This window comes from Lingula anatina, chromosome 4 (assembly GCF_051362555.1).
Source record: "Lingula anatina isolate TDL-2025a chromosome 4, LinAna3.0, whole genome shotgun sequence".
In the NCBI taxonomy this organism is placed as follows: Eukaryota; Metazoa; Brachiopoda; class Lingulata; order Lingulida; family Lingulidae; genus Lingula; species Lingula anatina.
Window position 1 is genome coordinate 29,770,987 of NC_141770.1, and position 18,135 is coordinate 29,789,121.

The 18,135-nt window shown below is 39.9% G+C and overlaps 1 protein-coding gene across 1 annotated transcript; it reads left to right on the forward strand.

Annotated features, from left to right (window-relative positions):
* The first annotated feature begins 1,833 nt into the window (after positions 1-1,833).
* On the forward strand, positions 1,834-16,529 carry LOC106164827 (uncharacterized). Its single transcript, XM_087011522.1, has 8 exons — positions 1,834-2,507; positions 4,146-4,222; positions 7,178-7,375; positions 7,600-7,675; positions 7,982-8,096; positions 8,176-8,209; positions 8,508-8,679; positions 14,100-16,529. The coding sequence occupies exons 1-8, from the start codon at positions 1,844-1,846 to the stop codon at positions 14,414-14,416; spliced, it is 1,653 nt and encodes a 550-aa protein (XP_086867648.1). The 5' UTR covers positions 1,834-1,843; the 3' UTR covers positions 14,417-16,529.
* Positions 16,530-18,135: the final 1,606 nt, after the last annotated feature.

Sequence of the window (18,135 nt, forward strand, 5' to 3'; positions counted from 1 at the left end):
ACACATTAAGATATCCAGTAGTGTCAGTACAGTGGGTTAACAGCAGACACATTAAGATATCCAGTAGTGTCAGTACAGTGGGTTAACAGCAGACACATTAAGATATCCAGTAGTGTCAGTACAGTGGGATAACAGCAGACACATTAAGATATCCAGTAGTGTCAGTACAGTGGGTTAACTGCAGACACATTAAGATATCCAGTAGGGTCAGTACAGTGGGTTAACAACAGACACAATAAGATATCCAGTAGTGTCAGTAAAGTGGGTTAACAGCAGACACATTAAGATATCCAGTAGTGTCAGTACTGTGGGTTAACAGCAGACACATTAAGATAACCAGTAGTGTCAGTACTGTGGGTTAACAGCAGACACATTAAGATATCCAGTAGTGTCAGTACAGTGGGTTAACAGCAGACACATTAAGATATCCAGTAGTGTCAGTACAGTGGGTTAACAACATACACATTAAGATATCCAGTAGTGTCAGTACAGTGGGTTAACAGCAGACACATTAAGATATCCAGTAGTGTCAGTACAGTAATTAATATATATACCATGGCCATACCAGCATACGCGTGCATCTTTTAGACGCCCCTTAACATGCGAAAAAGACATGCACCGTGTCTATTTCGTATGTTATAATCCCTATAGCAGCAAACTGACAAGGCCCATGCCGCATTCGTCTTTCACTACAGAGCTTTGAGCCCCAAAAATGACATGGTTGTGTCTGTTTCGCCACTTATTGAACTCCATAGATGCGAGATTGACACGACTCATGACGCGTTCGCCTCTTATTGTGGATATTTGAGCTTCAAATGGCTACGTTATAAAAAGCAATGTTTCATTAATTGGAGCCAGCAAGTTACGAAATAAGCATGACTATGTCAATTTCGTGTTTTATAAGATGCAGAGTATAAGACAAATGCAGCGTGGGTCTGGTCAATTTCGCATCTATTGGCCTGAGTGAATGACGAACAATGGTATATCCAGTGGTGTATGTACGGTTGCCTGGCAGTAGCTGGTTGTTTTCAGAAAGATGTATTTGCTACATGTTATTGAATGTGATAGGACAACAAGTCTGAGCATGGTGTAATCACTGCCCCTTAAAAACAGTTGCTAGTGTACTGTACATGTACCCTCTGATATCTCAGTGGTTTCTTGTACAGCCTGTTAAAAATTGAAGAATATTTAGTGATTTTGTAACAGACTATAGTTGCGACCCCTGTGCACTAAGTGTACTTGTATCTCAACTCGATGGATTCACCCTGTTTGTAATGGTAATATGCATCAGAAACTTTGTGTGGATATCAGTAAGTACAATTAAGTATTTCTCACGCATCCAAAGAATTTTAGTCACTTATATTATTTTTTAATGTGATTTTTTCTTGTATTTGGTTATTTCCATGTATATTAACTGGACAGGCTGCTATTCTATCTCGTCAAACTTCCATATATGTGAGTCCTGAATTATTATCATGGTCATGTGTTAGAATTAATATAGTGGGGCATTGTAGGCCGCCTTGTAAAGTAGAACTGGTATTAGATAAAGATGATAAACTGTACACATGTATGTACATTGCATTCGTAATAGTTTCTGCCTTGGTGTAAATGTTGTGCACAGCAATGACGGAACCAGATCGTATAAACCGTGACAAAACCAAACAGATTCAATTCTAAGTGCCTTACATGCAATGTGCTCAAATTGCCCTCATCGACTTTACCACACTGAAACCCCCACAAAACCCCCAAGAGGTCCTGGGTCCACCATTGACACTGTTCATATTGTTGTTTAAAAATATTTAAAATACACATTTAAACGTCTGTTTCAGCCCACTAGGCCACAATGCCAATACTTGATAACAAGGCGTACCGGAAACAGCTTCGTGCATGGATTGGTGACCCGGCCTTGACCTTTGACCTCCTGTACAGCGCCTCCAGAGACGGCTGCACTGGTCAGGCTTTCCATGAGAAGTGCAACAACCAGGGTCCGACTGTTTCTATTGGTCAAAACAGTGCTGGTTACGTCATAGGGGGATACACAATCATTGCCTGGTCATCATGCGGAAATTATGTTAATGATGTCCGTGCATTTTTGTTCCAACTCATCCCAAACATGGTAAAGTTTGCTCGCAATGGAAACGGGAATGATGTTTATGACAACGTCACATATGGCCCCACGTTTGGAGGTGATTTAAACTATAATCAGACGGCTTTTGATACTGTTGACAGTTATGGTTATGGGCTAGATATGGAAGAGGAATACAGGTATGAATATTGGAATAGTATGAGAAGGGGGATTGGGGCCCCAGTCCAGAGGCCAGGTGTTTCTGAGCCCTGTGGAAACGATCTGTTGTTTTTTTCCAATTCATACAATAAATCTGGCGGTTATTTCAACACAAATGGCTGCAGTTACATCGGTACTAATTATGACGCCAATGGTTACAACGCCCAAACATTTACTGGAAACAACAACGCCTATCTCGATATTGAAGTATACGCTGTTAAACGTAAGTGCCATTATACTAATCAACTGTATATTAAACAATGTTTGATTTCATGCAACGTTTCAGTAATCATTTTCTCAGTTGTGATTAAATAGTTAGAGCAATTCAACGAAATTGCAAAGTTTTCTTCCTGGTTATTTGTAATGAATAAAATGATGAAACTATAATACGTTCCATTTTATTATATTGCACGACGATGAATAATTTTACTTCTTTTCATTATTAAATCATAGTAATAGATATGATGCCTGTTTCACGGCCCGATTAATATACATAGTTTGAGAACAATGGATATTAATCAACAGGATATTTATCTTTAGAGCTGTTAAATGTCAAACACCAAGTCTACAGAGCTCACATTGAAGATCCTTAGTTTCAGTCAAAGAGAGAGATATTGAAGAGAGCACGCAGCAATGTCTAAATTTTAGACTAGAGACAAACTTTTTGATGAGTTGGTGTCATTCTCCACTCCAAGCCCGGCCAAAGTGCCCGCCGCACGGCTCCTCCTGGTGGGCAGTGTGTCTGCTGTTAACGCTTACAGCGTAAGCTACGTCAGATGCAGGACTCCTTGTTGTGTACCAAAGCTGACGAAATACAGAGGTTCGCAGACAGACAGGATATGAAAAACTTTTACAATGCTTTAAGAGAAGTCTATGGTCCCATTACCTCCGGTTCTGCCCCTCTCCTCAGTGCTGATCGTTCTATTCTAATCACTGACAAAGGAAAGATCCTTGAAAGGTGGGCAGAATACTTGAAACTGAACTGAACCGCCCCTCTACCATCAATGATGATGCAATCGACTGTCTCCCCCAGGTACCAATCAATGAGTCACTGGATGACATTCCAACTTTCACCAGCTGCACAGTGGCAAACCACCTGGCTCAGACTCCATCCCAGCTGAAATCTACAAAGTTGGTGGCAAAGTGCTGACTGAGAAGTTCCAACAACTGCTCCAGGTCATCTGGCAGCACGAGACAGTTCTACAGGACTTTAAATATGTTTCCATTATACAAGGTGGCAATCATCGTGGAATATCACTTCTATCCATTTCAGGCAAGGTCCTAGCCAGAGTTCTACTTATTCTTCTAATAGCCCACCTCGAACAGGGTCTCCTTCCAGAAAGAACGTGGAATGATTGACATGGTGTTTGCAGCTAGGCAGCTCCAAGAGAAATGCCAGGAACAGAATGTGGACCTTTACTCCACTTATGTGGACCAGACCACGGCGTTTAATGCTGTGAGCAGAGACGGCCTTTGGAGAAGCATGGCAAAGTACGGGTGCGCCAGAAAATTCACAATTATAAACAATTACATGGTGGAATGCTTGCATGAGTTCAAGATAATGGAGAGACCTCAAATCAATGAACAGACGGAAATGGCGTTCAGATGCTCACTATGGCGCCAAAGCCTATGAAAACAAGACAGAAAAACAAAAACACGCCAGAAAAAGCAGTACCAGCAAGCCCTTGACAGCAGCCACCATTCCCTGCCCACACTGCAGCCAGTCCTTTGAGCGCAGATTGGCCTTACCAGGCATTTGCACATACACACACAGAACACTAATCATTCATTGATAGGATAATTAGATGGTCTTCGTTGATCCCGACAGACGAACCACATTAATCTCTAATTATTTTTACAGAGGGAAATCTGGAAGATGAATTGTATGAGAAAGATAAGCCATGGCGCAAAACTGAGATTAACGACTGGAGTAATAAGGTATATGTACATGTAGCTCTTTGACGAAACTAAATATAAAAATAAAAAATAAAAAAAAAATTAAAGGTACGACTTTTACAAGCTTTCATTCTTTCTAATTTTTGTAGTATACAGTGTGCTCCCTTGCCTTTATGTTAATACGATTGCTAAATTATTTAACACATTTCATAGTAACTTTTCTAATCGTTTCTTTTTTGTTTAGATTTTTGAGATTCTGATTCAGGGAACCATAGCGCGCATTCAATATTTTAAGAAAACCGGCACATTTCAAGTTATTAGAGAGCTTTCGCACCTGCACGTTTAGGCGACTGACTACATTTAGCTATCCGTAACCGTAAAATGACCGACGTTTATTTTTTCGTGATTTCGCAGAAAGACCCGTTTAGCCTTTACGGATAGTCGAATTGTATAGTAGGCTGATACATGTTTCACATGCTGTAAAGCCTCGGTCACAACCGGACGCACGAATTTCAGGATCGTACGACCCCTGCGATTTTGGGGTGTTGCGGAGGCCGTAGAGGTCGTAGAGGTAGAGGAAAGTCTTCCTTCCCAGCAGACAATCGACGTTGATTCACCGTTGAATCAATGTTAATTTTGGTGGATCAACGTTGAATCAACGTAGAATAAATGTCGTTTGCCTGCTGGGTTGGGAGTCGCAAGGCCCCATGTGATGTCCTTTCAGGCAGGGACGCTAATTGCAAGGAGCGATGGTCGTGGAAATTGTATTCATTTTTTTGAGTTTGTTTTGCTTCCTGTGTACGTGGCACACACTCACCACTTATGAAGGGAATGCAAAGCGCGGCGAAAGTAGTGCCCTTTTGCGTCAGTTTTGCTTCTCACTTGCCTCACACGTTTGTGGTGATGTACGGCTTTCTTCCTCCTCCCTTTTTTCCACTATGTAAGCTTCTTTCTCTTGCCTTTTGGAGGCATATTAGAAACAAAATTGAGCAAGAATTTGAAAATTTTGAAAATTGCTGTACACGTTACATAGTCGATGTTCATTGTAAAGACACAAGCGTTCGTCGTGAGCACGCCTTTTATATACAGGCGTGGGGGTGACGCACGTGCGACGTATTCCCGGTGTGCTCTCGACTTTGTTCGTTATAGTTGTGAGGGCGTGCGCCTTACTCAACACGCAAAGGGCACTTGCTCCTTCATTGCTTGCGATGAGCGTCTTGCACAACGCGCGTTTCTCTTGCTAACTCCGTGCGAGGGGAGCAAGTTATGCTTGCGGCCTCGCTGTTCGCAGGCTATTCGTAGAAGCTTTTGGACATGTCCAGCATCCTCCGTACGTGCTTACGGGCTGTCTGCGAACTCGAAATTGCGTAAGAAGGCCTTGAGTGGGACGTGAGATTCTGCGCAAATTTTGGACGCAAACAGCCCGTAAGAGCCCGTGCGGCCGGTTGTGACCGAGGCTAATGCTGAGACGTTAAATTAGGTCATACACCATTGGACAGGTTAGGTAATTTTGGAATGGTCTTCCAATTTATAGAGATCCGGCTTACCCCGTTAAAAGGTATCTGTTGAGTCCCTTCAGAGGAGCAAATTTAAGTACCGAAGAAGAAGAATTCAACAGGAGAATGTCCTATGTGCGGGTATGCGTCGAGTGGAAGCTCGGAAACTTATTGTGAAACTTTGCCTTTCTGGACTTTCGAAAGAATTAAGAAGTTCTGTTGTCTCCTGTAGCCAAGCAGTACTTGGTAGGTGGTCTTCTGGTCAACTCCCATACCTGTGTGTATGGCAATCAGATGAGTCGGTACTTTTAACTAGATCCTCCCACCTTGGAGGACTATTTAGCATGAACTGTACACGTGTACATTGTGCGTATGGAAAATTAAAGAGTAAAATGTAAAATTCATACCGCAAGCAAACATTTATTTAAATGAAATCTTGAATAAAAAAATAATGTTTTAACAAAGATTCAGCCCATGTGTATCTTGTAGGCAGCAAGAGCCTAGTATGTCAATTCAGCTTTTCTTCTTAACCAAAGACGTAACCATCTCCATCATTTGTTTGTCTTTCTCAATTTGAACTTCTCGCTCTTTCTTTTCTAATTCAAAGCGTTCTTTCTCGAAGGCCAACTTGTCTTTCAGGTAACTGACGTACGTAATCTGCTGGTGAATCAGTACGGCGCTTCTTAGTTAGCTGCATGTTTTCGCAATTTTCAGCTGAAAAAAAATAAGCGGGTCACCAATCAATGCAGCGTCAGTTTTTGTTACTGATATAATGAATATTAATCAATATTTGCTATTAGAGACAATTTCATGTGAAGAAAGATGTGCTGTCCTTACTTTTATTTATAATTAATGTATTCAAATACACAAAACAGGACGCCATGTGACTTTCGAAACAATGCTTCATAAAATTTGCATTAAAAGTCAAGGAGACGCCCTGTCAACTAAAGGAGAAAATCGAGCTAGTAGTAGTATCTTACTAAACGGCACTTACCTTGCGGATATCCTGCTTGTTGTGCGTCAAGTGCAAACGGCTAGTCTACAGACCACTTACAAAGGCATGTGTACTCGTAACAACTGCTCAAAAAATGATGACCAAACAGTCTTATCATACAATCAGTCACGCGTGCGGAAGGCCAGTTCTGACTGCCTTGTGGTCAGTGAAAAATGCCTTTTTTACGGGTAAAACCTATATTTCAATAGTAACAAAAAACACAGACACAAATAACAGAGACAACATGTTTCACATATATTGCAAAAAAAAAATTCCAATATGATTTTAGCAGAGAAACGATCAATTTTGAAAGGCTTGATTTCATAAAATTATGCTGATTTGTCAAACCGTTTTTCATTAACGGGTAGCAATCTTGCTGCGGATAATGTTTTCTCTAACCGTATGTGTACACGTCACTAGACAGCAAAATATGATGACCTAAACGTAGTCGTTCGCCTAAACGTACAGGTGCGAAAGCTCTCTATTGTCTTCATCTCTTCATTTTAGACTAGAGACAAACTTTTTGATGAGTTGGTGTCATTCTCCACTCCAAGCCCGGCCAAAGTCCCCGCCGCACGGCTTCTCCTGGTGGGCAGTGTGGGGGCGGGGAAATCCAGCTTCTTTAACACTGTGCGCTCTGTGTGGAAAGACAAAGTCCGCAGCCAGGTGGCGACCGGGACGGCACCCCATAGCCTCACAACCAAGGTATGTACTTGCATTATGATATATTTATCCATTGGAAAATGAAGGGAATGTTTACGAAGAGCAGGCTTCATAGGTCTTTAAAGTGCAGATAATTACATGGTTATCAAAACATCAAAATACGTTTTGAAAGAGAAAATCCAGGCACAGATTCACTTCTTTCTCTATTTATTTATTTATTTATTTATTTATTTCTTAATGAGTGAACGTTGTTAGTAATCCAGTAGAATAAGAATGATAAATATATGAATAACTCTGAGACCTGGAGAAAAACTGGAGCAAACGTGGCATCAAAGAAGCTATGTGGGAAAGGGTGGAAAATCCAACACTGAACAAGAAGAGGCCTCAGTTTTATAACCTATTTCACATACTAGTAATGCCCAGGGCAACGGAGACTATTCCTAGCCGCTTGACAATAGATCATTTGGCCAGTTCATCCAATTTATTTAAATTATGGAAGCTCTCAATGCTAATACAAGTTCTAGTAGTTATTTTTCTCTTATCGTTGTTGTTGTCGTTCTTTTTCTTTTTTTAAATTATTATTATTATTATTATTATTATTATTATTATTATTATTATTAAAGTTTCGTGTGTATGAGATCCGCTGAGGCCACCAGACGCCGGCGTTCCGCCTGTGTGACACCATGGGTCTGGAAGAGGACCAGGGACTAGATGTGGGGGACATGGCCTATCTGCTGGATGGTCACGTGCCGGACCATTTCCAGTGACGTATTAATTAGCACCCAGGGTGTTAGAGGTCAGTCCGACCTTCATTAGATATTTTAAATTGCTTTCATTTCCAGGCACACAGGGAGGAGGATGGTGTCCAAAACCCTGGTGGATATGTCAAATATTTGTTTTGCCCAGCCTAAGACAGATTAATGGATTTGTGACGTTAGGCTAACGAAGATGATTCAGCACTCAGTCGAATAAGAAATGTTCATTATGCTTAATATCGTTTTTTATTTCGATTTAACTAAATGGTTTTATCTTAAATTCACTTTGCCTTAATGGTTTGTAGTTTCTTTGTAACTTCGTCTAACCAGAAGACTTTTACACATTTAGTCAAATGTAGACTTTAACAGAGTGCAATGAAGTTTATATACAGAAAAAAAAATATTACATTTCTCTCCAGTTTAACTCGGCTGTGCGTATCACACGTAAATCTCCTGGTTTTGTGAAGGACCCTGGTTTGGCTGAAGTCATTCACTGCGTAGCACTAGTCATAGATGGCAGCACATACAAGGTCATACCTCCCAAGGTCAAGGACAAATTGCTGGGCATTCAAACTCTGGCACGTGACAGAGGTAACGGCTATAACCGGAACTGAAAAGAAATGGACTATTTTTCCTTTAATGTATAGTTACTTGCATTAAAAGTAGCAACACATATTTTGTGCGGTGGCGAAATTTTGAATACGTTTGATACTACATGCACTATATCCCGCACGATAATGCAGTAGTATCGAAGTAGCAAAGAAGCATTAACGCAGTAGTGGTGTGGAGCATATTTGCAGTAGAAACGCAGTATACCCTACTGCAATTCTACTTCAAAAATTACATAAGGTTGTACAGAGGAGCATTAATGCAGTAGATTAGCAGCATGATAAAAGCATGTTTCAAATATGCTAATTAGCTCCCAATGCGAAGCAGATTTGAGGCATATTTGCAGTATGATTGCAGTAGTCTACTGCGCTGGAGCATCTACTGCGTTTTCGTGCGGGGCTGTCTTTCACTTTTTAAGGAGTGAACATACCGGCACATGTATTTGTACCGTACTCGGATTAAGAATGTGTACATTTACCCCGTGGACCATTTGAAGATTACACTGCGATTAATGCGGTGGAAAATACAATAGAGAGAGTGTATAATGATAGGGTCGCTAAACGATTGTTGACGGCATATAGTAACTAGCCTAATCCCTTGGTCGCCTGGGTAGCCACGCCCCCTTAGAGTACTTATGTAAACAAACGGTCTCCCGTAGCGAACTATCCTTTTGTTCAACAGCTTCGCGCGTGCAGCTGATTATGTATGTAGTGACACTATAGCTAACTGCATATAAATTTGTGCTAGCTGTTATTTGATTCATTCTGCTGTGTCAGATGTTGTCCCGCACGAAAACGAAGTAGATACTCCAGTGCAGTTGACTACTGCAATCATACTGCAAACATGCTTCAAATCTGCTCCGATGTGGGATCTAATTAGCATATTTGAAACATGCTTCTATCATGCTGCTAATCTACTGCATTAATGCTCCTCCTCTGTACAACCCTATGTAATTTTTGAAGTAGAGTTGCAGTAGGCTATACTGCATTTCTACTGCAAATATGCTCCACACCACTACTGCGTTAATGCTTCCTTGCTACTTCGATACTACTGTATTTTCTTGCGGGATGGATCAGCCCACTCGTTCGTTGACTTCTGTTTTTCTGAGGATTGGTGGTGCAGATTTTGAGTGCTTAATTATGTACCCTCCTTCTAACAAGAGAAAGGGGAAGGGAGATAAAAAGAGAGAGTGTCAAATGAAACGGGTAATGAGTAATACATTACATTAAATAAAGGGACTCGCGGTGGAAGAAACGATAGACTGTTTTGCATCAAGGTATGCCATTATAATCCGACATGGCCCATAACATGATCCATAACATGACTCATTGTTGTATGCCTTATATTTGTGCCGACTAATATTTTACTCTCGTTCATTTCGTGAAACTATTTCCTTAAAATAAAGTTTTGCCTGTATAAATTAACTTTGTGACATGAAGTAATTAATAAAACGCGCCTGTTGAAAAGGGGGCTTTTCGTAACTAATAAAGGTTCACTATTCAGAAAAATATCGTCGCCGTTCGTCGCCGCTACCTTCAGGAAAGCGTATACCCTCCGCGTGGATCACCGGCATTTTTGATTATCTGACAAATTAGGGCAATTTACGTTTTAGCTAATAATTCTGAATTTACTAATATTTTGGACTAAATTCGATGTCAGATTCATAGCAATGACGGAGAGCCGACAGAGTAACTGTTTAATTTTCTAAACTAATCAAACTAGAACGCTTGGCGATAAAATGTGTCGCTAGATCTTGTAAACACTCAGCGAAATGCACCTAGTGACTATATTCAATGTGCCGTCACTTAATTGCTTTCTCGATTTCATTAATTGACGATAGTAATTGCAGATAACAAGGAAGAGGAAATGCTGAAGACAAAACAACGTCGGGTCTTTGTGTGACTTTCTCCCTAAACACTTTTTATGTTGCTGTCAAAGAAAAAGGAGTCTAGATAGCGATTATTTAAACCACTGCTGCTGCTTTTGCAGGTAGACTTCCTCGTTTATCATTTAAATGCTCCCCTCCCCCAGCAGACCCAACTTGATGCATGTACGTCTTGGTAGCTATAGTACAGATCTTGGTTCAAGTAATGAAAGGTTTAAGCACAAAACGATAATTTGAGGCTATTTTTTCATTCAAGACAAAATAAAGTATCTATGGTGTGTGACAATAGGGACTTTACAAAGCTTAATTTGTCCTTAAATATATATTCCAGTAGCATAGGCGAGCGACGTAATTGTAACCTCAACTTGAGGTATCCTCGATGAAAGCGGAGTACAAAAATTAACTTTTTTAAATATCGATTACAACATGCTGTACAATGATATTGAGACTAAAGGGTTTAATGGACTTCTTTGCCTTAAAAACGATTCATTTCAAAATTAAAAGAAACAGTTTTTTTCGGGGAGCGCGGGTAGACAGTTTACGTTAGGTGATTCGTTAAAGTCGAGGAGTGTTTCACTATCAAATGTGTAAATCATATATGTCATAAAACACTATAAGAAAGTTTTTTGTTACGATCTGCAACATTTGTTCATTTATATAGCAGGGCGAAGTTAAAGCCAGAGGTAAATAGAACCTAATACCGTAATCCTCCTCGTCCATTTATTTAAATCGTATCAAAACGTTTGATACACAATGTTCATTAAATTAATAATTTTAGCGATTTATTAAAACCATATTGGTACATAAAAGTTAAAGATTAGCATAAGTTAAGCAACAACCAGTATGAAGAACAACACCCTTTTTAAATGAGGCAAGACACCCTCTTCACACTGATTATAACCTTGAGAAAGACATTATGCAACTTAAGGTAAAGGAGTTCTTTCATCTCGTGTGTGAATACAACACATTCTTTGTCACTTTTACAAGACAATGGAGGCGAGCAAGTAGAGTAATTACAATACACAATAAAAAGGACATTAGTATAGAAAGCTTACTTCGGGTCAGCCCTTTGCTTGTTCGAATGAAAGAGATAGATATCGCGCCGCGACTCCCTTTATTAAACCTTCGTGTGTTTGTGTAAAAGTGTGAAAGACAGGCAACGGTCTTTAGTCGCTGTTGATATTGTTCGCGATTAATATTGAAGTATAACTCCTTCGCCTGCATGTAAACGTGTTACTTTTCCTCATGTTCTCTATATTTCTTTTAGGTGGTTGAGACAATGGGATGAGATCGATAAAAGTGAAGGTTAATCTAAACAATTAGATGCGTTTTTTGTGAAATGACTTATTAAGTGATGTGCATGTACCTAGCATGTTTAAATTCTTGAATTTCTAATTTGTTAAATCTTTCATACACGGCCTCATATATGTATTACTCTCAGGCCTTCGATATTATTGTGTTACACGGGACTCCTGGAAACCTGAAGCACAGGTCTACGGAGTCTTGTTATCCTTCATGCAGTTTTATGGCTGGGATGAACACTGCGAAGTAGAAACAGGCTTTACTTAGCTTTACTTGATGCACGACAGTTTAAACAAAACCAGTCTGCAAGGCTTGCTTTGATTTGGCGTTAACCTTACACTGGTTTAAAAAGAACAAATATAAATATGTTCGATGGATTAAATGCCGGCTTTGTTATATTTTAACTAAATGCGTTCATTTGCACAGTTACACAGATAATATTTTTAAGTTGTCTGTCGTTCAGCACGCATTATAGGCGAGTAGCTAAATAGTGACGGTGATCAATCCAAGCTCAATCTTGGCAAGTATCGTTTACAAAATAGATCATGTTGAATAAACTTAATTACGCTTTAATAAATAATCAACACATGGTTCGGTTATTGTCACTTGAAAGCTTTCGATCAAAGACGTTCAATGAAATCACAAATCATTTGACGATTAAAAAATGGACATGTTCAAGGGGCAGTTTTTGTTTCAGATAAAGGGACTTCAGGTTCAGGTAGAGGGTTCAGTTACGTGTTTCATCGGATGATAGCATCACGCCCTAGGTCTAAGCGAGTTGAATAGAAGCTTTTTATCCAAACATCCTATTCCTAACTACAGAGTTAGGACAAAGGTCTAGTAACATGCACTGTGCAATTACTATTAATGGATCAGACGCATACTTGATTGTTTTTCCTCTGGTGTCGCACGTATGCATCCTTTCTTGAGTGATCTAAAACAAGTCGCTAGTGTACCATGTTTCTCACTGTAGCAAAATACGTTCGACATGGTGTTTCTGAACGGCAGCCGGAGACACAGTAATTGTATAGGCATGCTTTAAGCTTGTTCGAGAGACAATAACAGTCGGGTTTAACAATAGATAGCGACCATAGTAAGACCCCCTCCTATTTAACTGATGATTTACACTTTTAATTGACCGTACTTTCGTATATTGTATGATCATACAGCCAGACTTCCCCCTGTTGCACGTTGTAGTTGGATTGTCATTGCGCCTATGTCAATGCACCTCATTTAATTTCAATATTATAATATAAGCATAATATAAGTAATATGTTATTTCCTTATTCCTCTTTCATTATCATTCATGTTTTATAAATACTTGAACGCTTGAATGCAGATATTTCAAATTAAAACGTAAGTACATAAATAAATTATACATTTATAAATTAATGCAATAGGAATTTTTTGAGACAGATTGATGCTGACGCTCATGCATTTCAACCAAACAAACAATAATTAGTTCAATTTTTGACTGCGGAAATTTCATATAGGATGAAATAACTGATAACAAATTTAACTAGCAGTTTGTTAGCAACACTAAAAACCAGCTGCGCGTGCCAAACTAGTGAACAAAAGGACAGTTCGCTTCGCGTGGCACGCCTTAGCATGGGTTTAGCCTCTTCAAGCTATAATCCTATCGCCGCAACAAACAATAGGGACCTTCTGGCTGATGTATCCTGCTGTTAATTACACCTAGTTACAGCGGATTGTCACGCTCGCGCTGGGCCACAGAAACCGGCGTCATGGGGATCGCTCGTATTAAGTATTGTGTTATTCCACCTAAGCTATTGTGTTTGTGCGTTCGAATTTTGAAGGGATTTATATGGCCCTCCATTGTTTGTCCGCCCCCTTCTATTCACAAGATAGGGATTAAAACATTTCGAACGTGGTTACACCGGTGTACAACGGAAACAAAATTATTCCGACCACTGTATATGATTGAAATTGCTTGAACATAAACTATTATTTAGGCAAGCCAAGGGGTGGAAGGGGGATGTCTCAAAGGTAATATATCTGGATCTCACCTTACTCAGCATATGTGTACCAGAAGACCCTGTACACTCTTCTGTTGGGGGCTTGTTCCTGGGAAATGCATGTGTTTTGTTGATTGATAAATTATTCAGACGTCTTGCTGACTTGAGTACAGTTCAGTGTGTACATATACTGCTTTAAAGGAAAGAATACATCATTCACTTAATTTAAACTCTTGCAGATATCCCCGTCCACGTGGTCCTGACCAAGGTGGACAAAGTATGCGAAGACGTAGCCGAAGACCCATCTGTGGTATTTCACAGTCGTGTCATTGAAAAGAAAGTGAAAGAAATAAGTGACGCATTCGGCATACAGAGTAATCACGTCCAACCCGTGAAGAACTACGAGTCCGAGACCTCCATTGACCCCAGAGTGGACATCCTGACTCTGAACGCCCTTAGACAGATGACCGGAAGTGCCGAGGACTACATTGAGGTTAAACTCGACGACATGGAGGAGACCGACACCCAAATGTCTAAGATGAATATCAAAAGTTAACTGCCTGGAGTCGCGCTTACCGGTGCATGTACATGTACTACAGCACCCTCTGTTGTTTGAGTTGTAGAACTAAAACGAATAAGACGAGACTTCTGCGCATAGAGATTACTGATTTAGACATCAATCGATCCTCAAATATCCAGGTATATTATACTGGTATAACCTCAAATTGTGATTTATACAAATGACTTGTGCAAGATTTTATTCGAAGTACACATGGAAAGTGGAACAAGTGACTACATTTGTCCTACATCCGTTCTAACGATGTCTTTTTCTACAGCATCACTTCTTCACACCAGCTGATAACAGGCACTGGGTAATTGTGTTAATTCTAGTTGGTTGAGAGAGGATTCAAGAAAGACATCAATGTATTGTTTCAACGAAATAGCAGATAGTGATGCTGTGATCGGTAATGATATGCATTGTGTAGACCATTATTACATAGAACGTCTCTATGTTCGTCTTAAACTGTGGCCCATTATTTTATTTTATTAGTAAGACAAACTATATTTGATTCCCCACTAGTGATTTTCTGGGGTTAAATAGTGAAATAGTTAAATACAGGGTTACTACTTAATATGGAATATTATTTTTCGGCTAGTAAATTTCCTACAAAATATTTATTTTCTCTCTTACTCTTTTAAATCCAAAACTGAGGTGTCACTCCATGTGTAGCCAGGTGTGTTACCTAATTACCACACAACTCTCGAAACAATTGATGCATGCAGTTGCATGTTCTGTGGTCAGAAATGTGAGGGGTGGTCTCTTCGGCAATTTCTGCCCTTGTATAAAAACGCATGGGTTTGGTCAATCTTTGGAGTGTATTAAGAGAAGCAACAAAGGGATCGCTCTGAAACTTGACAGGTACCTTTGAGAAGATATGGTTAGACAGCTAAGCAACGCAGCTTACTATAGGATTCTTGCTCTCAGAGAAAATGGCCAGAAACGGACAGCCATTGCCAGACAATTCAACATTTTTCAGGAACAGTTAGTAAAGTCCTCCAAAGAAATGCTACAACAGGGGAACCTACTCCAATACCTCCACCAGGGTATCCGCGTATTACACAAAGAAGACAGAATCGCCTTCTCCTTAGAGTGCGCCGTTCTGGTCGTACTAAGACAACCAGTGTCTTCAGAAAAGAGTGGCAGAATGTCATTTACACGCCCGTTTCAAGGTCCCTCGTGAAAAAGAGATTACTGCAAACCGGTTATTTTGCACGAAGACCAGTAGGGAAACCACTGTTAACAGCAGGTCATATACAGCGACGCCTGCCATGGGCTGGGGACCACGTGCGTTTGCAGCCAAAACACTGGAATCACGTCTTTTTCAGTGATGAGGTCAGATATGGATTTTTTGGGATTGACGGTCGAATCCGTGTCCGCCGACGTGTACGAGAGGCATAAAACGATGAGTGTGCACTGCCTAGGGTGCAAGCAGGGGGTGGTAACGTCTCTGTTTGGGGAGCATTTCATGCTGGTGCCCAGAACCAGTTGGTTTTTCTAGGAGACAACCTCAACCAGGATTCCTACAGAGACATTCTACAGCAAACAATGCTTCGATTTGTAAGAGTCATCTTCAGGAACAACTTTGTGTACCAAGACGACTGCGCAACCCCACATCGAGCTCGCAGAATCACTGTTTTTCTTCAAAACCAATGGGTTCAGCAACTGCCCTGGCCTGCAAACTCCCCAGAAATTAACCCAATTGAAAATTTGTGGGCGGAAGTAACTAACAGAATTAATAGCTATGGTCATCGGCCGGTAAATAGTGATGAACTGCGACAGGCAAATATCACTGAGTGGAATGATATCCGCATCCAAACTCTAAAAACCTTATCACAGGGTATGCCTTGTAGGATGAGGGCGCTGCAAGCGGCTGCTGGAGGTCATACCCGCTATTGATGACTTTTCTTGATTTACTGTAATGATTTCTTTGACTGTGTAACATATCACTGTCCGGAGGCTATCATTTTCTTTAATATCTTAGCTTAAAGTTGATACTGCCATCAAACTGTTGATATGGTTTTCTGGGGGTGTTCTTTTCTTTTGAATGACATCTAATGTCAGATTTTATATTAATGACCAAAATATCTCACAATAGAAGACTGGATATTTTTATCACTCATTGACATACTTTTTTGATGTATCAAGCCAAAAAAATATTTAATCAGCACTCAAAAATAACAATGATAAAAAATATTCCATATTAAGTAGTAACCCTGTAGTTAGGTAATGCGATATAATAAGGGTTAAAATATCTATCAAAGCATCAGTACCTGCAATCTCACTTTACAATATTAAGCAAGGTTTCTATATACGTAATAATTAGCTAAAATTTAATTAATGAGATGGGTGCTTATTCATTGTGCTGCTAACTGAATATATTGCAATATCGCTTTAAGGGATTTACCTGTATGGTCTTGAGGGTTGAAGGGGATAAATAGCTTCTGATCACTGCCTGCTAATTCATGATTTTGTTTTTCAGTATTTGAGAGGGAATTAAGCATGTTTTTTCACTCTGTGCGGTACTTGTTGCAAGTTAAGAAATGTCTCTCGTCCTCGATTCTGTGCAGAATCTTTTTTCCAGAGGGATTTTCATGTGCCTGCCTTTCTCTATCGCCAGCTCATGGCCACTTTTTCTCATTATGACACAGTATATTTATATGACCTTATACGAGATATGTTCTTTTTTTTTTGCAAAGGTAAAACAAATAGGTAGTTGTTAATATATGTCAATACGAAAAAAAATTCTTGTCATATTTCTGTTTTAAAGCACCTGCTTTCCTTATAATCATTGCAATTGTTCTAGGAAATATCAAAGAATGAAATAATTTTAAAAACTTGTTTATTAAATGTTGTTCATTTTTGGGTTTCTTATTCAGACCATTATACTTTCATTGAACTGATTGTTATGAGTTTATATTATAAAAAAAAACAAACTGATTTTCAATTTAGAGATATGAACTTCTTTCTGGCTAAATTATGTAGCAGATCCCAGGAATGTAGTTATATTAAATAAAACCGAACAGAGGGATAACAATGCTAGCGTTTTGCCTGGTTAATATTTCAAATCGCAATTTTTCCACCAAGTTTGACGAATTTCATATAGGCTGAGAGTTAACCACAAAGGACTTTATGTATCTATTTCATTTTATTTATACATCAATTTATATACGAAGGAACCTACATGAAAGCAAGACCGCTAAATCCCGTAGTGGCCTCCCAGCCTCCGCACGCGCCATTACACGGATTAAACACCTGCTACGAGGACCCTGCAACTACAGCGCGTGTAGAGGCGGGGAGTATTGGGCAATACATAACTAGAGGAAGTATTTTAAGATATAATAGGATACACTGTCAGAGTCGTCAATATCATAAAATGAGGACAGTCGTCCGTAGCCCAGGTTTTGCACTGCCTGGTGTATGAGGAGCCTGGCCTGGGACATCTAGCACTTTTAACAGCGGACGCTAGCAAGATTAATCCTTAATCTCATCAAAGCCATTGCAAAACTCCGTTGCAAGGGTTTGAACACAATCGACTGTCTTTGTCACTTGGTCTGGCTGAGATGGCAAGTTGGCGCCATTTTTTACCTGATGTGACCTGTTTCCAGACTGCAGCAAGTGGCATTCAAGAGAATCGATCAATACTTGTGGAATTTCCGCTCTGCTGTAAAAGCAAACAGGAACTGCATTTGCTGGTTCTACGTACTTGACGCTGG